At 42.6% G+C, this 21,131-nt stretch overlaps 1 protein-coding gene across 1 annotated transcript in view; it reads right to left on the bottom strand.

The window, feature by feature from the left end:
* The window catches only part of veph1 (ventricular zone expressed PH domain-containing 1), a 127,457-nt gene that overhangs the window by 58,283 nt on the left and 48,043 nt on the right, over positions 1-21,131 (bottom strand). Inside the window, exons 5-8 of the mRNA XM_080772242.1 lie at positions 19,381-19,590; positions 6,634-6,854; positions 2,287-2,511; positions 1,272-1,651 (exon numbers count right to left, since the gene is read on the bottom strand). Coding sequence (XP_080628368.1) covers positions 1,272-1,651; positions 2,287-2,511; positions 6,634-6,854; positions 19,381-19,590 — 1,036 coding nt within the window. The remainder of the gene's footprint in view (positions 1-1,271; positions 1,652-2,286; positions 2,512-6,633; positions 6,855-19,380; positions 19,591-21,131) is intronic.

The following is a 21,131-nucleotide window of genomic DNA, read 5'->3' on the forward strand; positions in this document are numbered from 1 at the left end:
TTTTTAAAAATAATTATAATAATTATAATAAGAAAGGTGGACAGAAAGGTTTCCACCCGACAGCGACAATATATAAGATATATTTCTGCTGCAACTTTGTTTTTGGAGAAAGCGAGAGAGAGCACATGATGCTCTCCTGATGAGGGCCTCCTTGTCGAAACACACATTTGTGTGGTCGTAAAAAGCTGCTGCTGGCCTGCTGGCCCAGCTTTAACCCTGACATAAACCTTAAGTACAACCACATCTCATCATAATCCTAACCCTAACCTCGAAATCCAGACTGTATGCCGTAAAGTAATCCACAACCTGAACAGTCTAAATCCCTATTCCTAACCTCAATCATAATCTTTAGTTTAGTTTACCCTATCTTTAACCTCTAAATCCCTATGCCTAACCTCTCAGGGCCCTATCTCGCTCCACCCCTTACCCCTCATTTCTAAACCTACAATTTTAAATAGTTCAACTAGCGATCTACATCGGCATGTTGTGAGCTTGTAGATCGGCAATTTGAACTATTTTAAAAATAAGGTTAGGGATAAGGGGTAAGGGGTGGCACAAGATATAGCCCTTAAAGGGATTTTGACAAAGTTTTTGTAATTGTTCTTATTATTTCTTCTCTTGTGTCTCTTTTCACAACTGTAACTGTAACTCTATACTGTAAGAATATAAACGAGCCGGTTCCTTATGTAATATTTTTTTCCCCACAAATAAAGACAATATAATGCACTCTTGCCACAATGTTGTTACACATGCACAATTTAACACTGAGGCCTTTTCTGTGTATTATATTGTGTTGACATTTTGTACTTTAGTAAAAGTATGAATACTGCTATGTGGACTGGAAATACTCATGTACTTAAAGTACCACAAGTAGAAAGTGCTCATTATGCAGGAAAGTTTTCAAAAGTAATTAAAAATCTAGAAAATAGCAGTTCTATAAGCTCACAACAATGCGTCACTTTGCGACGCCAAAATGTTTATATATACAGTATGGCTGAGGTGAGTTTTCAAATATTTGTAGTAGAGTAAAAGTAAAATATTTGCCTCTGAGTTGGAGTAGAACTTACATCATATGTAAACGAGCAAATCGGCTAACCAATCACATGTTGGTGGGAGCGCTTGGCTAATAAGGGACCACCTTATGTACCTTATGTAGCAATGTCAAATGTCCGCTAACATAAATTGATGTACGATGAAAAGAGCGCCGCTCATTTCACACGGGTATGATTATTTTTTACTTAAGTATAGTAGTTACAAAGTGATGTGAGTACCTTCTATGACACAGTGTTGTGGTGTTGGGATCAGGTGCAGCATCTCCTTACAGAACTCTCGGATCTCCTCCATGTTGTCTCTCAGGTGTACATACAGTCTGTCTGCCTCACTCTTCTCCTCCTCCGTCTTTTCCTTCTCCCTCTCCTCCCCCTCCCCCTCCTCCTCTTCAACCTGCCCGTTGGTGGCGGTGGAGATGGGCCGGGAGCCGCTGTCGGTCTGTTTCCTGTTTGTGAGCGATACTTCCTGCTGCTCGGAGTGTTGATTGGCTGAGCCGTCTGACACGACGCTGTCTGGAGTTATGTCCAGTCCGTCTCCGTCCTCGCCGTTGTCTGAGTTGACAGAGCGTGAGCGCACGGCGTGCAGAGCCAGGCTCTTTGACCTGGAACACATTTAGCCATGAATAGTTCTCTATTTCTGGAACAGAAGTGTCCATACTGTATGTTACCACCAAATTGTGCCATATATCAGATATTGTGCTAGTTATGAAGTATTACATGGACTTGTGATTTGATGATGATACAGTGTATTGAGGACATATACACACATACACATGCATACTGTACATACTAAACAGATTCCCTCTAATATAAAATACAATGCTTTTTCTTATGCCATGAATCATTCCCACAATCCCACACATGAGAAACAGTATGTGCCAGTCTTTAATGGAATCCTTCATCTAGTCACTGCATGACATACTGACTCACCTGTTGAACTGTTGAACATCATCTAGTCACACTGGTAAATGGCGCCTTTATCCAAGGCGCTTTACATAGATTGTGCATTACATTCACCCATTCACACACATTCATACACCGATGACAGAGGAAACCATGCAAGGCACCAACCTGCACATCGGGAGCAATTAGGGGTTCAGTGTCTTGCTCAGGGACACTTCAACACTAACTCTGGGGGAGCCCGGGTTCGAACTGGCAACCTCGCAGTTCCCATCCAGCCACTCTACCCCTGAGCCACCGCCATCCCATCCCACTCTGCATGACATGACTCACTCACCTGTTGAATCTCATCTCCCTCCGCTCGTCCCTGGCGGCCTGTCCCAGGCTGTACCTCCTCTGGGGGGCGGGCGACTCCTCCTCGTCCACCTGCTCCTCCTCTCCCACCTCCTCCCCCATCTTCTCCTCAAAGGCCTGGATCTTCACCTGCAGCCTCTGCTCCGAGACCCCGCTGAGACCCCCGGCAGTGCAGGGAGACGGGGAGCACGCCATGTCCTCCTCAACCCTGGAAGAAATGTGTAAATATGCAACCAAGAATTTTTACTCTTTAATTAACACTAAGGATATTACTGTGTAGCAGACTAGCAGTACGCACATGCACGCACACACACACACACACACACACACACACATGCATGGACACACGCACGCACACACACAAGTGGTGGAGGTTTGGAATGTGGCCCATGGACACTGAGATCAGATAAAGTTGGACGGACCATTGCATATTTGGATGGATTAATGTACTGTACAAAATGTCTCTCTCCCTCTCTCTCTCTCTCTCTCTCTGTAACATTCCTCTCACTTTCTATTCCCGTCACTGCACAGTGAAATCCACAGTGTTCCTTTGGTCAAAATGTAGCCAGATACAAATGGATAAATTAATACTGAGGGTTTTATTGTGTGTTCTGCTGCCTATTTCTTATTCTGCCTTATTTCCGCATCCCCGGTATAGCTTCCATCTTTCAGTGATTAACTGATCTTTCTCACTTCACTTGGCCTCACTCTCTCCCCCTCTTCCGTTGGTACAGTAGCCGTCTGTGTTCTACAGAAGTGATTTTCATGTCAGGGACCTTTTGAACAATTAATGAAGAATCTTGAAAGTGTTTGGGGGTCCTTAGCATGAAAAGGTTTGAGAACTACTGATTTAGGAAGCATTTGTAGAATAATTTAGCTGGGAGCATCATCAAGGGTCCCTAGGCTTTCCCTGCACCAAACATTTGTTTGTTTGTTTGTTTGTTTGTTTATTTTCACATACAAAAATATTTCGGAAATGATACACAAGGTCAATAAGAAAATGTGAAGGAGAAAGCTTAAAAACCCTCCAGGGGCTTGCAAGTGGCTTCTCCAGGCATGTTTATACATTCATAACTTTGTTTTTGTTTGTTTAAACTTAAAGATCAGTGAACTTAACTGATCTTTCTCACTTCACTTGACCTAACTTTCTCTTCCTCTCTCTTTATAGTCATTCGTAGTGCTAGAGGTTGAAAAGTCAAGCAAATTATAAGCACAGACCATGTGAAATAAATTAGTGCATTCGGCACATTTCCATCAGGTCATCAGGTTTCTTCATGTGATTAATTCACCCGAAAATTAAAGGTTAAAGGCTGCGCAGTTCCGCCGGCTTTACGCCCGGCGAGTTGGTAAAGGGGCGAGTCGTTTGGTATTTGTTTATTGCATAGTTACGCCAACCACAGACATCAGCTGTTGTGCAAGGTGACATTATGATGCGGTAAAGTCACCGCATCATAATTTAATTGATTTTATTATCTTTTCGAATAATGATACTGTACATAAGTTATTAAAAACAACAACCTTTGACTGTAACATACGTACACAGTGAAATGGTCATTTCTAAATGTGACATTTAGAAATGACCATTTTACTGTGTACGTGAATGAATACATTTATAATGTATTCACGTGGTTACAATTACAAATATAACAATGTAACAGAGTTAAATGACAGTAGGCCTACTCCAGACTGTCCAGAGTTATAATAGGTTTGAAATATTATGAAATAGTCATTCGCTTTATTTTTTATTTCATTTTTTTTATGTTGGTGTTTTACATGAAATAACCTACATGAAATCAGATATGATGGTGGAGAAACCAAAAGATGATTTGACATTCGTTTTTATTTAACTTTCTTTTCAAACCCCTTAGTTTGGTCTCACTTGGCATTTTACAATGTACATTTATGTCATCTTCTCAGTTTCTCTCAGACTCTCCAATCAATCCTCATTACCATAGTTTCATCTTTCACTTCTGTCTTCACTCCATTCCACCATTCCATTTGTCCTACAGTATCTCCGCTCCCTGTGCCGTCTCCCCTCTCCCCCTCCCTATCTCTATGGTTCTTCCACAAAGACCACAAGCAAAGCCTCTGGAAGCCACTTGTCTTGTCTTTCACACAATGTTCTGGTTTGGATGGGACTGTGCGTGCCATTCCCATACGCGAACCAGCTGAATCCCGGTCCATATACACAATACACTAATACAGTATAAACACACACCACGACACCCACAAAGACAGAATGAATACACACACACATGCATGTGTCCAATGCTGGAAGAAGTACTCAGATGTAGAAGTAGCAATACCACAATGAATAAATACTCTGTAACAAGTAAGAGGCCTGTATTCAAGGTGCATCAAAATATACTCTGCTGAAGTACTAAAATGTTTTGAAAATAGTCAGTCTACAAGCTGACAATGTCACATTTATCTGCTATTTTGAATTCTGCTATTTGATTATTATACTATATTATAATATACTAATCAAATTCCACAGAGCAACTACAGGTATAGTAACTAAAGCTGTCAAATAATTGAAGTGGAGTTATTAAGATCTTTTACAAATGTGCCTCTGAGAGTGGAGTATATTGAAAAATGGAAATACTCAAGTAAAGTAAAAGTACCTCAAAATTATACTTAACAGTACTTCCATGTGGACACATGCACCCATGTGGCCATGTGCACATACTGTAAAGCACTTTGAGTAGTTGGATGATGTTTATTCCAAAAATATTAATACGAAACTGATCATTTGTTTTGGCATGTGTGGGTTCCCATGGCTACAATTGACCAGAATCTGATAGCCTATAGGCCATTTTCTTTCAGTTTTAATGGTCTATAAACATTATAGTAATGCAATAAATCCAGAGTGGTTTAAAATTACGAACGCCATGCTGTGTGTTTGGGCTTTATATGGATTCTGGTTGGGTTGTTACAGTCTTGTGCATGGCTTTAAGGTGAACCATATGAATAACTGGAATACAGTTCTGGCCGGCTGTTTATGGAGAATCTTTGAACTACAGAGCTGACCTACGTACAGTATAATCACAGTTTTATCTCCGGCCATAATGTTGTAACATGTGGTGGTTCTTTACAATCGCTGCATTAACTTTGCATAATCATGTGCGTGTGTGTGTATCCCAGAGGTCATGTTGAGATCTAAAAATGGACAGCCAGAAAGTCCAGCATGACTACAGTTTACCGGACATACCGGATTCAAACCATTATGAGAAAGCATCTAAAAAACATGCATATGAGGGGTTAAAGGTCAGTTATATGGGTTAACTTAACGCTATTCAGACTATTTTGGATTGTCTATTTATAGCTCCCAACTCCTTTGGGGTGTTTTTGTCACTGTATATTTGGATTTTCTCTGAACTTCACTCATTAAACTAGTTGACAGCACTGTTGACGTGACAGATTATTTTGGCAGTTGTTGGTGACACAGTGGGCTGAGGAACAGACAATTTGAAATGTGCCTGATTTGTGGTGATAATAATGATAAATTGCCATGGTTTATTTATTTAGGGGGCCAAGCACGAAGTGCGTAGGCACCCTATTGTATTGATCATCACAGTTTTGGCACAGTCGCTTTTTTACAAAACTTGCCAGAATGGTAGAGGTTAGAGGGTCATGTCAAAATCCAAATGTTATTCCCATTGGCAAAAGAGGGACTCTATACCAAGCAATTGAAAAATGAAATCTTTCAGCAGTATGACCTATTGTACAGCCATGAAATATCATTACACACATGCCTGCACGAGGCACACATGCCTGCACGACCTGGGAGCTCCTCCGTGATGCAATGAATATTTCAGTTTATTACAGTTATTCTTTTGCCCCTAACTGCATACATGTTGTATGCTTATCAGCAGCCATAAGCAGAGGCTTGGTAAATGGTGCATTTAAGCGCTTTTATCGAAATGGCTTCACATAGATTGATATACTGATAGATAGATTACATTCACCCATTCGCACACACATGCATACACGGATGATGGAGGAAACCATGCAAGCCTGCTCTTCTGAAGCAATTAGGGGCTCAGCATCTTGCTCAAGGACACGTCGACACTGACTCTGGGGGAGCCCGGGATCCAACTGGGAACTCCACCATTCCCATCTGGCTGCTCTACGGCCACTCTACCCCTGATCCACTGCAGCCGGATTTCCCTCCATTATTAACCCATGAAAACAAAACGTGGGCGCTAGAGAGCAAATGTCTTGTGGCCATATAGGCTCTGTGCATGACTGTAGTCCCAGGCTTTCAGATTTGTAAAAAACAAATCAGAATACTTTGGTCCACTACTGTCTGTGAATCTACTGTACTAACCTGCAGTGTATGTTAGTACTCTCTTCCAGTCTCCTCCCCAGGAGCCTAGCTATTGCAGTGAAGGAGTTGCTCATCCTGTAGATGTCTTTAGCACAGCCTCCCAGTATGTTCGGGTAGCGGTCTGTCAGGGCTCTGATCTCCAGCAGCAGAGTGTGGTGGAAGCTGTGCTCCATGCTCCCCAGGAGTGACACCAGGTACACCAAGGAGGTCCGTGCATGGTTCTGGAGAGGACAGCGGGGCAAAGGTTATAGAGAAACCCAGAGTCTGATGTAATATAAATTGCAGTGCAAACTGCAAACAATGGGGTCTAGAAATTAAAGTGAGTAGACCATGGAGTTTAAGGCCTGAAGCTACAACCACACACCAGTGGTTGCCAAACCACTGGTGCCGTGAGACCTTGGGAGTACCTTGGGATTTTGTGACAACAGAAATTCTCAGGGAAGACACTACCAGGCCACTGAGCTCACAAGGTATCACATTTTGAGAAAGCATGAAACAGGGCTTGGTGGTTAAACCTTATATTTGACAAATAAATGTTTACAGAGTGATAACACGCGTTATAGAGGCTAGTTTGCAGGCAATACAGGTGTGTGTATATGGCACTTTGAAAACCAGTGCCGTAGACTGTGTGCAGTGGTAGTCAAATGAAGAGCAATGGCAAAAAGTCAGACAGGTAAAAGACCGTGGAGAAGGTTAAACTCAGATGTGGAAACATGCTGTTTAGCACTGAGAGGCCAACCTCTGCCAACGAGCTACACATATGATTCTGGTTAAGGGACCTGAGAGAGAGAGAGAGAGAGAGAGAGAGAGAGAGAGAGAGAGAGAGAGAGAGAGAGAGAGAGAGAGAGAAAGAAAAGATATTGTGGGGAAAAAATTGTCAACAGATCGCTTCACTGATGGGAAAGAGAACACAAGAGCCCCCCCCACCCACCCCGACCCCCATCAGGACTATAGTGCAGACTCATTCCCCATTTTCCGCTGCATTCTGAAAACCCACCTATTCAGACTCGCCCCCTAGAACACCTTATGTAACATATTGTACCTTTGCTAGTTATACTAAGCAGGTTACAAGTTTCTTTATTAAGATAAACCTCTCGAGTATCAAGTATCAAGTATCATCTCGTTTTTGAGGGGATCCCTTGTTCACATACAGTATGCAATGTATGTTATTGACCACAAGTGCTAAGAATGTTATTTATTTTTCATAGCATGTTGTTTAAACTGATTTTAAGTTTAAACGTTTGTTACTTTGAAGCACTAAATAATTGTTCTTTGCATTATACCGGTACTCAAGTGACCGTTTACCCTGTTGTTGGCTGTTTGCTGACTAGGGTTCATGCCATATATCAAGTGACTGTAGTGTAGAGTGAAGGGAGAGAGGAGTAAAGTGAGAGAGAATTCGGAAGGATATTGATGTAAGGATACAGCAGGAGAGGAGAAAGGATGAAATATAATAACAAATATTCATTATCTTTTTAGAATACCCCTTTGTATTTGTCAGGACTAATCTTCTCGTTCTTCTCTTCCTCCTCCTTTTTCTTTAAAAGAAACACCTACTCTTCCCAAATGTTTGAGATAGTTTTGAACGGGTGTATAATATGTTTGTGTGTGAAAAAGATTTCATGAAACGTCTGCCTTTCCTGTATGCAGGGTCCAGATACTAACTATACTATTGCATGTCTGGGTGATTTGACATACCTCTTTGATCTCATTAAGACAGTGAACCCCTAAATGCTCCTGACAAGGAGGCGTGTGCCTATATACTATAGCCTTCAAACTTTGCACTATACTGTACATTAAACCAATGGGTCTTGCAGATGATGGCATATTGTATTAAAGCCCTTCAAAGCCTGAAATATCTTTGCTTATCTATAGATATATTATCTAAGGCTTGTGTCAATTACAATTTAGTGGCATAACATTGTGTTGCACATTAAAATGCACCAGCATTTAACTTGATTTAAGATATTTTGTGATAAATGTAACAGCAGTGATACTCCCTCACTACATGTAGAGTTGCGAGTTCAAATATCAGTGTGCATTTTTTTTCACACATTCTTTTTTTCACAATTTTTTTCATCATCTTTATCAGCTTTGTCTTCATCATGTTCTCATAGTAACCTTCTCTGTCCTTGGACGCCGTTCAGATGCAGCATGCAGAAATATTATAAATAGTTTATTAGTGCGAACATCAAAGGCTGTTGCTGAATGAATGGGAGACCAGATGACAGGAAGGAAGAGGAGCGTTTGGAGTGGGATGCGTCCCGTCACAGTTCTGGGTGTCGCAGGAAGTTAAGGTAGGGATGACCACTACAAAACATAATTACACACTCATTTCCGTCCCTACTCCCGAATAGCTGCAGCCCAATCACCCAATGTGATTCTTGCAAAATCGTGACAAACTATAATAAGTGCAAACACATGGACTTGGCTCTTAGTGGGTGCTCGCAAAATGCTAACTGAAACCGACCGCTGGAGTCCACATTTCCCAAGTGACATCACTCTCTGGCCTTGGTTGTATTCTGCCCAATGAAGCACTTGGGGACGACAGATCTAATACGTATATGGCTTACAGTAGGATGACATCTCAAATACACAGACAAGCACGCACATGAACACTTGCTCATAAGTTAGCCAGAAAGCAATGACACACACACACGCAGTCGCGCACGCAGTCTCGCACGGACGCACCTACACACACACGCAGTCGCTCGCACACACGCACACACACACACACACACACACACACACACACACACACACACACACACACACACACACACACACACACACACACACACACACACACACACACACACACACACACACACCCCCACCCTACTTCTTCCATTAACCTAATCCCCCTGAGATGTGCGCCAGGTTGACATTTGACTTAATAGTCATTTAACAGAGCTAATATCTTAAGTTCTGTATATTTCCATTCCCACAAGCAGCCTCAAATCTGTCATCTCATTTGTTTAGCTTGCAAATCTATAGGCACCATTATCTATTATCTGGTAATATGCCATAACACATTTGAGCCAATATAACATACAGCTGACTTGTGCGCATGTACATGTACTGTACATCGCCAACTCAACATGTGGTTCCATTTAATCTCTCATTAAAGTGCTTTTTCTCATTATCTGAACTATTTTCTGTGGGTCAGAGATATAGGACAATCTCAAGAGATCATCTTTCTAAATCAATATTTGTCCAAGTCCAGGCCTATAAGCCTAAAGAACAATCTAATTGTAATAACACAGTAATTCACGCACATATTCACACATATCCACAAAACTTGTACACAGTAATATCCAGAGTGTTAATTTGGATTACGGTGCATGAATCTGCATGTGTTCCTGTTCACTGCTCAACTCTCCCCTGCAGCTTCAAGGCTGGCTGCCTGGCTGCATATTGTGATTGAAAGGCCAATTTATATTGTATATGAGGAGAGATAGTAAATATGCAGAGTGATTTATAGTTCCCTATCCTGCAGTCTCCACTTTGTAGCGAACATTTGTTCATTGGTGTAAAGAAACTAAGTACATTTACAATTTATTTATATATATATTTCAAATGCTTTTATATGTGTGTGTGTGTGTGTGTGTGTGTGTGTGTGTGTGTGTGTGTGTGTGTGTGTGTGCGTGCGTGTGTGCGTGCGTGTGTGTGCGCCACTTCAGAACTGACACAAGATGAGGCAATGTCCCCAAAGACAGTTCCCTTCATCTCTGCTATTTGGAGAATGCTTTATGATGGAAAAATCAACAGCTCAATTAACCAACAGCATGTGTTTGTTTATCCAGCTGTGACAGACAATGTGTGTCACTATTAAAACACTGCTTTGAATTGCTGGAAAGTTCTGGAAAACCAACTTTTTATCCTAATCTATTATTTAAGAACCCTTCATGGAATACAATAGTATTGTGATTCATGATTCGGTAATGGCGACCAATGTGAGACCAAAGCACAATAAGGACACCTACACCTCTCCTCTTGTTATCATTCCCATACCACCTGCCTTTCATCTCTCTCTCTCTCTCTCTAAGCAGCATACCCTACCTGTGCCAAGACATAAAGTTGCGTTATTTTATTTTCTTATTTTTTTCAGATAAAACAAAGATTGTCTCATATCTCTGGCAACTGCACTGCGTTTCTGTTTAACAGGTTGGGCAGATTGTGTTAATGGCAGTTTATGTAACACAACAACACCTACATTATTGACAAGCTAAGTGCTTAGTTACTGTAGGTAGTAAGCCTGTAAAAATGTTCTAAAAAAGGAGGAGGTGGAGGTGGTCAAATAGTTTTCTGTGTCCTGGTCCACACATAAACTGTGATTGATTGATAGCAAATTGGACAGAACAGTAGCACACCTGTGATTACAGGACTGGCCTTGTAAAGAGGACAGACCAATTCATCATCGTTGGGGAAAATATTACTTTTTACTTTACTGGAGTATTTCCAATTTTCAGTATGTTTACTTCTACTCTAGTACATCTCAAGGCAAATATTGTACATTTATTCCACTGCAATTATCAACTTTAGTTACTAGTTGTACTTTGTAGATTTAGATAATTATTACAAAACATATAATACTACTACTAACCACTTCAGACCTACAATTCGGCCACTTGAAAATAGCCGATCTATAAGCTATTTTCAAAATATTTGTTTTAATACATAGTACACATTCGAAACCTTGTGAAACGAGACAGTCTGCATAATGAGCACTTTCCACTTTAAGTACATTTTGAAATCAATACATTACTCAAGTACATTTTGAATTCCCGACTTTGACTAGTAACAGTATTTCCACATCGCAGTATTGATACCTTTACTTAAGTATAACATTTGAATACGTTTTCCACCACTGGCAATATGAGACTTTCCAAAACAGAACTGGGTTCATTCCAGTAAATCTCTGCCTGGTTTCCAAGGCCGAATGGGAGTGATAAATAACCACTGTCAGCTCTGCCATCAGTTTCCTACTGCAGGTAAACCGCATTGAAGCACGTAGGGAGAATGTAATGACTGTTTTCATAGAGTGGTTCAAAAAGTTTAAAGTTTGCCTAAAGGATTTAAGTAAACAAATGACTTAACATTTTGCGTCTCGTTTTAGCTGCATTCTGCGCCGTATTAGTATGGGGCAGGCTGATTGGTGTCGGGTCACAGCACAGGTGTACAGCCAACAGGTTAATTCACAATATTGCGAGAAGTGTGTTGTTTTTCCGTATGTTTGTTATTTTGAGGACCCTGCCACTGGTGTGGGAGGAGATATAGTAAGGGGTATGTTGTTTGTCAATCAGCAGCAGCACACTGCAATTTGGGGGTCAAGAGGTGATTTGCACAATCTACCGACCTCCTGTTTAACAGTAACCTGACGCTGCCAGATCCAAGAAGCTTGCTACACAAATTTGTTTCACATGGTTACTCAATACCGCCCCCATCTGGCAGAGTCAGGTTAGTTTAACAGTGCCAGGGTGAAAAAGGTGACAATGTGTTTCACCCACCTCCACCCATCCACCCACCACCACCCATGGACCATCTGTAGAAAGCTTAATTCCATTTAAAGGAGCATTCAGTGATTTGGGTGATTTTGAAAACCTCCCGGTCTGCAGGTAACAAGATGTGCACATAACGCACTACAGTGGGGGGACATGCAACAGGCCAACAGCACACACACCAAGGCCCGCCCCCGCTCGATCATGATTGGCGGAAGGCTCCTCTCTATCCTGATTGGATGAAGGCTGGGCCACCTAGCCAAAAATGAAACCTACGGTTTTTTGACCCCAGGGGGTAACACCCCAATCGCCCAGGACGAAGTTCACCAGCCTTTCAATTAGTAACGCCCGACGCCCAAGACGAAGTTTTATTCGAAAGACAAAGTTTATTGATATGAAAACGGATCCATCGCTCCACAGCCTAGGAGCGCCTGTTATGCAATCCTCAATGTTGCGCAACAGTGAGAAGTCATCGAAATGTTCCCCCCCTGTTTAGCCGACGACAACGAAAATCTTAAAACGTTAATAACTCGCGATCTAAATCATCTCGTCCAATTCTAAGAAAAGATAGACGGCCCCCCGCTGTCCAGTCGCTAGTCGCGATAGATTTAATTACCTCCCGTTGTTGTTGATCGCATCGAGAGTGTTTTGTCTACATTTAGCTGCTACAGCCACATCCGGCATAACATCTGGTCCATCTGTAAAAGTGCTATAAATTGATTGGACGCTATAATTTAATGGATTAAATAACCCCGGGCAATTAGAGTGTTAACTGGGGACAGGGAGGAACTCCTTTATATGGTCAGCACACTCTATAGTGGGGAGGATTATCACAACAAAACAAAACAAAACAAAAAGTGATATTTGAATTAAGTGAAATCACTGAATATACCTTTAAAGCCAATTTGTCCAGAGCGAGAGTTAGACAGTTAGAACTCCTCCACCCCCTTCAACACACACCTGGCGCTACTAACTGCTAACTCTATCACCTTCATCCTGGGTCTCCCCATCAACACAGACCTGGCGCTACAAACTGCTAACTATCACCTTCATCCTGGGTCTCCCCATCAACACAGACCTGGCGCTACTAACTGCTAACTCTATCACCTTCATGGGTCTCCCCATCAACAGCTACTTTCTGTAGCTGATTCTCAGAGCTGGTGGGACGATAGCCTCAGAGTTATTTTACCTCAACCTGACTATATCTACGATCATCTCTTCCCTGGCCTGTGTCTTTAAAATTGCATGGCTCCTCACTAGTAAAAACCTGTAGAATTTTGTTTGGCTGCTTTGTTCTGGTTCCCCGTTCCATTGTTCCAGTGCTGTATCTGCGCGGAGCGTTATGTGAGAAAAAAAAATACACTGCATAAATAAATACATATAAATGTGTTATAGTTATGTTACTTGTATGATTGTCAATTTCTCTGCACCATCCACAGAACAGAAACAATTATTCTAAATATGCTATAGTTTAGCTTTTCATCACTATTCCTGGCCAGTTGGTTTAGCCAGAGCCTGGAATCGAACTAGTGACCTTGTCTTTAACAGGCGTCCACTCTACGCACCCAGCTACAACAGTCTGGTTTAAAATCAGCTGGAAAGCATAAAGCCTTATATAATAATAAAGACCATATATAATTCCTACAGGGGGATATGGCCAGATCTGAGGTGGTCGTCCAGCACGCAGGAGAGCAAGGCATTGACACTAAGGGTTGCTCACCTGCCTCTGGCAGGTAAACAAAATTTCCGGGCAGGTGGAGTTTGCTTTCAGGTTGACCGACTGGGTGCAAGTACTTGTTTGAGAGGGGATACAACGGCCTATAAACACAACATGAGATATCTGCTAAACACCTGAACGTGGCCAGAGCGCTCTGTCTTCTGGTCTGTGGAATGTAAAATAAGACCATGCTTATCTACCTATAATGTGCCATTTTCACTGTTGCTACACTTAAAAATATAAAATAACAAGTGTTACAAAGCCATAGTCCTATAGCTACAGTATGTAAGTATTTGGCATAAACATTGATTGGATTTTTTATCCGCCACCCCCAAAAGTAAAAATGAATCCTTTTATAATGGACAATTTACTTTCCAGGCCAATGGGCATGACCTTTGGTCAAGTAGAACAGGACCTGTACTCGCCTGTCGGGCAACTAGTGCCTCTGAGACCTTATAGTATCAACCCCTCGGGGACAGGGATCATACCCTTGACCTTCATGGATGTAGGCCAAACGGTTCATGAGCTATATCCCTGTACAAAGTTTGAATTTTTCAATTTGATGAAAGTCTGTTTCACTTCTTGACCGTTTTCCATGACTCTCTACCATATTGCACCGTTAGGCCAGAACTGTGAAAATCAGCGGAAGAATAATAGTAAAAGGTAGGGTCTTAAGAAGGGACAATTAGCACTACTGTACATGCTTGGCCCCTTAATAAAAGAACTGACTAGTTCTTGTTAGCTCGAAAAACATAAAAAGCTTGCTAAAAACATGGAAGGGACCTTGGAGACAAGCTCAGAGCTGTTGTGTTTGATTACCAACCGATGTTTTCCAAAACATCACAGTGGTATAAAGACAGGGACCCATCCAAGTGAGGACAGAGGCCGCTCCAAGTAGAGGCAGTGACCCCTCCAAGGGGGAGCTTACTCACACAAATATTAGCTTCTATGAGTCACAAATGACACACACACACACACACACACACACACACACACACACACACACACACACACACACACACACACACACACACACACACACACACACACACACACACACACACACACACACACACACACATCCTCTGAGACATGGAACAATTTGCCTGTCAGCTCCAATCACACCATTGTTTTAACACCAGTATTGCAAGCCGATCTGCTCAAGTAGTCATGCACGTACAGTATACTATGTGTCTCCTTGCGTGTGCGCGCGCGTGTGCATTCTGTGCTATGTGTGTAGGTGCCTGTATATCTTTGCTGTCTTAATTAAATGCCAATTTTATTTATTCTATTGGGGAAAAAAATGGATGTGGGTTTTATAAATATTTAACCAAAAAAGATTAACAAACAATTCCTAGTAAAATCTTGGGGATACAAGGTGTCCGGCCAACAGTGTGTGTACTGTGTATGTGTGTGTGTGACTGTGTGTGTGTGTGTGTGTGTGTGTGTGTGTGTGTGTGTGTGTGTGTGTGTGTGTGTGACTGTGTGTGTGTGTGTGTGTGTGTGTGTGTGTGTGTGTGTGTGTGTGTGTGTGTGTGTGTGTGTGTGTGTGTGTGTGTGTGTGTGTGTGTGTGTGCGAGTCCGTGTGCTTTTGTTTGAGTCCAAAACACAGGACGCGCTCCCCAACCATCACTAGGAGGTCTTAGCAGAGGCATTTCCCAGAAATTGGAGCCATTCTTTTCCGAACGGCTCTGATGTGATGAAAGACATGACAGTGCGTTCCAACCAAACAGTGTGTTTTGTGAGTGTGGCTTCGGGAGTCATTGTCTGTGTGTGTGTGTCTGCCGATATGTGTAATTGTATTCACATCACTCAATCTTCATATGACAGTGTTATTCTTCAGCGTGTGTGTTTGTGTGTGTGTGTGTGTGAGTGTGTGTGCGGAGGGGGGGGGGGGGGGGGGGGGTTGGCAATGTTTTGGACATGAAAATTGCGGGAAAAGACCCTCTCTAAGGAAGCCATTGGCTAAGACCTTAAGTACCAGCAGGTTTCATAACCATTTCCATTCTGTGATCTGTAAGCACATGAGTGCACGTCTGTGCACATCTGTGCATGCGTGCGTGTTTATGTGTGTGGGTGCGCATGCATAAGGGATCACGTCCCATTTAAACACAGTCATGTGTATCTTTCCCTGTGCCTTAATTTCCCCAAATTGCTCTTAAACTGCCTTAAATGCCCCCCGAGGGAGAGAGACTGTGAGCCCTCAGACTCTGTCCTCCTGTCACCTCACACATTGCTATACTTGTGGAGACATCACCGTTGTAGGACAGCATCAAAAATAGCTGAAAACAGCCGAAAAATTGCAGATCCAGCGACGCGTTAGCCTGCAACTTGTTGTGAGCTTGTAGATCGTCAGTTTACACCGGCACGCAACAAAGTACCATATATAAATCAGGCATAACCAACCGTAATCCCTTACTTAACCTAACCTCTAAATACCTAAACCTAACCTCAGACTTGAATCTCTTCCAAATTTGTAAAGCCATCTATACAAATCTTTAACCATAAAACAACAATGTTTCTTGTAAGGAGCAGGAAAATGGTACTCCCATGTCAATGTCTCAAATTCTACTATACCTGTGGGGACTTAACGGCCCCCACAAGTATAGTAATACAAGTATACACACACACACACACACACACACACACACACACACACACACACACACACACACACACACACACACACACACACACACACACACACACACACACACACACACACACACACACACACACACACCACACACACACACACACACACACACACACACACACACACGTACTGTATGTGCTCCCTTCCTCTGTTTCGCTCTCTGGAGATCTCTGCAAACACTCTCTCAGTCCTTAGTGTGTAACTACTGAACTGTTGTACGTGCTACTCACAGAACCATCACTCTCACATGGGGAAAGTTAAATAAACTAATAGAAATTAAAAGGCTGTATAATTCACTCCTTTAGCTGAAGGCAAATGACAGTTTGATTATTGGTACAGTACTACAACCCACGTAAAGCCCAGACAGCTGTCGTAATAAAGGCCTTTGTTTGCACAGAGCATGGTGTTAAAAATAAATAAAATAAATGCTCTCCGTTCAGGTTTAGGGTTTGATTCCTATACTAAACAGCCATCCCTACAGACTTTTTGCTCAATTTGTTTTGTGCCAAGCCGTCATCAGGATACACAAAACAAACACAAGATCTATCTGTGCATAAAACACTCCAAAAATGCTTTGTATTTCAAATTGTAATTCAAGCCGAATCTCACTTTCCCCATTCACATGTGCGTGCGTGCGTGCGTGTGTGCTTACTGCTTTGATGCTATTGTTGTTATGAGTGCTTGTTCTCTTTGACACAGGTTAAAGGTTATCTCAGATTATTTTGTTTTACATAGGCCTACTATTTCTACTATTTGAGTGATCTCAAGGTGTGCTCTTGAGATCACTTTTTCCTGCCTTTTTCTCCCAAAGTTGAGATGTGATAAGAGATAAGACTGCCCCCTGCGGGGGGCTGACTGATAAGACCAGGACCCGGTCTCTCTGAATATGATTATAATATTGCAGGCAGCAGAATAGAGAACACATGTTCCCTCCATACACATTCAAATAAACACCTGCTGTGTGTGTTTACATCCATGCATGTGGGAGAGTTTATGTGTGTGCATGTGTGTGCAAACTGTGCATGTGTGTACAGGAGGACATAACTTGCCAAGCGGACTAATGTGGATCTCACTGTTCCAGTGTCTGTATCAACACCATGGCCCACAGAGATCCACACTAACAGTCACACCTTTTCATCATCTGACAATGACAGGGTGAAGGTTCCACCATGGCCCACAGAGATCCACACTAACAGTCACACCTTTTCATCATCTGACGATGACAGGGTGAAGGTTCCGGATGGACAAAAACAAAAACATGTTTTGTCTACAGCACACAATCTGGGAAACCAGACAAGCCTGAAGTAAGCAAGGCTGGAACTGTCCATAATTCTACCTCGCTTGGAGGCGAGCATTAAGAGCTGGACACACATCAAGCAAAATTCTTTGTGTTAATTTAACTCGGAGACTGTACAAATGCTGTCGGGCAGAAAGTAGTCCAGTGACTTAACCCTATTTATATTAACATTACCAATAAAGAGCGGATAAAAGCACTGACTTTTGCATGAGGCTTCATTAGGAGTAGGAGTGGACCTGATGGATTCTAGCATTGGGACCCAAACTTTATTTTCAAAATGATCCATTCAGCGCACAATAATCCTCTATCAAAAAACAAAAAACAGGCCGGTCCACTTTTTGGCTTATAACTTTTAAAGTGTATATGTCAAACCATCAAAAATAATCCATTTCCGCTTTCAAGATTTGACGCCATTTTGCATCTTCAAAACACATTTGCTACTATACTCATACACGTTCTGTCCAAAACTCACACAAATCGGCACACACTGTCTGTAGTCATACATTAAGATGTATCAGTCAGACTGTTCATATTCCATTCGGATTGGCTTATGAAAGTTGTGTGAGGTCTGTCCCAAATTTGTATAATTGAGGGGCCACTAATAAAAGCAGAGCCAATGCGATTTCACTTCCACCCATAGGGGCACAAGATGTCACTGGTTAAGTACAAATGGTCTTGTGAGTCATTTACAAATACCAACAGGCTTTTGATATTCCATACTGTTTGCCAGCTTTAGGTTGACCACTGCCCTTTTCTAATACTGTATCCGTGACGTTAGGTGCAGATCACTGGGTTTAAAAAAAAAAACACTGCTTTGATATTATTATAAACTTGGATAGATACAGTCCTTCCCACCATCACTCTCAGCCTTTGGCAAGCTTCACGTCCTGACTGTCACAGTCCCAGGCAGGGCTGTGTTTTTCTTCTCTGTCTTGTCAGTGTCTGTGCTATGTGTGGGCGTGTGTGTGGGCGTAGGCTTGGCTCCATTTACCACTTGGCTCACCTGTTTCCAGTCCCTTCATTCCAATCTACGCTCCTGCCTGCCATCAGCTCATCACCTCCAGCCTATAAAGCCCTGGCCTTCCCACATCACCAGCGCCAGATTGTTGAATCAACCACAGTGACCACAGTACCACACCTGCCTGCCTCCTGCCAGCCCATGCACTGACCAGCCTGTTTGGACCTTGCTCTGCTCTGCCTGCCTGCCTGCCATGGCAGTTTGTTTCAATAAACACCCTTGAACTGTCGAACTTTTGTCTGTGTCTGCATTTGGGTCCGCCAGTTCTTGGTACCGTGACACTGACAGGCAGAACATCTCACATAGTGAAATGTCTATGGCACAGGGTTCATGTGGTTAACACTGAGGATTGTACCGAGCAGACTGGACCATATACGGTACAGCTGAACAGCCATTATGCAGCCGTCTTCACACACATGAATCTCTATGATCTCATCGCACACGCATGTGTGTCTGTCTGTGTGTTTTTTTTTAAACGACCCAGTGTTTTGATAATGGCCACAGCTCCATATGGATCTTACCTCATTGATAATGGCCACAGCTCCATATGGATCTTACCTCATTGATAATGGCCACAGCTCCATGGATCTTGGCTATGTGGCCTAGCAGGGCAGGACACTGCTGTCCCACCGTCCTCAGAGCTGGCAGGAAGCTGACCAGAGAGGAAGGGCTGGCCTGAGAAACGTCCACCAGAGCGCCCAGTAGGGCCTCGGTCAGCGAACGGTCCCCTAGATAACCAACCAGTGAGGGGACCTGTGGGCTCAGCATCTTAAAGTGGAGAGAGAGAGGGAGATAGAGAGGAATGGAGAGAGGGAGTGGGCAGGACAGAGAGAGAGAATGAGAGAAGGGATCAACGTAAATTTCATGTGGAGAAATGCGTGCTATTGTACAGGCACTGACATCGCACACTGACGCACGTTGTCTGCCTACACATACACGCCCGCACAAACTCACACGCAGTCACGCAGACATTTTGCAACATTACATGCCTACTGTATGTATGTATGTGTGTGTGTGCTGTTGTCAGCAGGTGAGAGGAGTGAACTTTGACTGATATTCACAACAAAAGGCTGACTCTAAAACTGTGTGGATAAAATCTGTCGCTCGGCATTTCCACGGCATGATCTGATTCTGAGGTATTCTGAGGCTGCGTGAGACAGTTGTGTGTAGGCTACAAAGGCTTTTGGGAAACGGGTTTGCTTCTAAATTACTTCATGGAGGATGCCTTACGTGTGCATTTCCCGAAGCCAGTTAATGAGACACGTAAGGCTGTGCTCTGCAGAATCTACGGCGCATGTTGGTGTTTCCCAAAGCCAGTCGTAATGCCTAATTGGCTGCACCATACGTAACCAACTAGGCTTTCAGGAAACTGGTTACCTTCTACGTGTGGCCTTCTGGCGGCCTTCTGGGCATGTATCCATGCGCTGCACACCTGTGCAAGCTACGCACGGGACAACATTCTTTTGGAAAACCTGGCCATTGTCATTTGAAAATGAGGGACAATTTTCAAACACCAATGGGGTGGGGTGTTGTTGTTTGCAGTGCACCTTCTCCTCTTAATTTCCGTAATATTTTATTTGTTGTTTTATTTTAAGTAGGCCTACTACTGGTTTGACCAAGTTCACAAAATAGACACTAAAAACTAATACAATGAGAAAAAAAAGCCCACGTTGGGATTTCCCAGTTGTTAAACAAAATGCAAAACAAGGAAGAAAAGCTATTCCCAAACCACAGTTCAGGACAGGTCACACACAATAAAAAGAGTCTACTTTGGGGATTTCCCGTTTTAGAGAAAAGTTTAAAAGAACAGGATATTTACAGGATGACAGGAGGCTTGAAGGGTAAATTAAGAGAGAATCCTGGTGAAATAAACCGGGGCGATTAGCAGCAGGTATGATTTGGTCAAAAGGAATTCAATTAAAACTAAGAGCTGAGATGAGTCAACCCGGGGGTACTGTTTTGAGTCACTGCGCAGGAGGATCCAGTGTGGGAAAATAAATGAATTTTTCAGGAAATTAAGCACTGACTCTACTTTTTACTCAGTTCACAGAGAACTGTGTGTGTGTGTGTGTGTGTGTGTGTGTGTGTGTGTGTGTGTGTGTGTGTGTGTGTATGTGCATTGGTATGATGTGTCCTGGTGCCTGGCTGGTTGCATGTGCACATTGGTGTGTGCCAGCAAGACAGAGATGAATTAAATGAGGTAGAGTACATGACCACCCTAGATAAACAAAATGGCATAAAAGTCCAAATGAGCTGTCACAGATCTGCTGCTCCTCTGTGATTTCAACTCTCTCTGACCGCTTTCCTTT

This window comes from Protomyctophum bolini (genome assembly GCF_963924005.1).
Source record: "Protomyctophum bolini genome assembly, chromosome: 9".
Lineage (NCBI taxonomy): Eukaryota > Metazoa > Chordata > Actinopteri > Myctophiformes > Myctophidae > Protomyctophum > Protomyctophum bolini.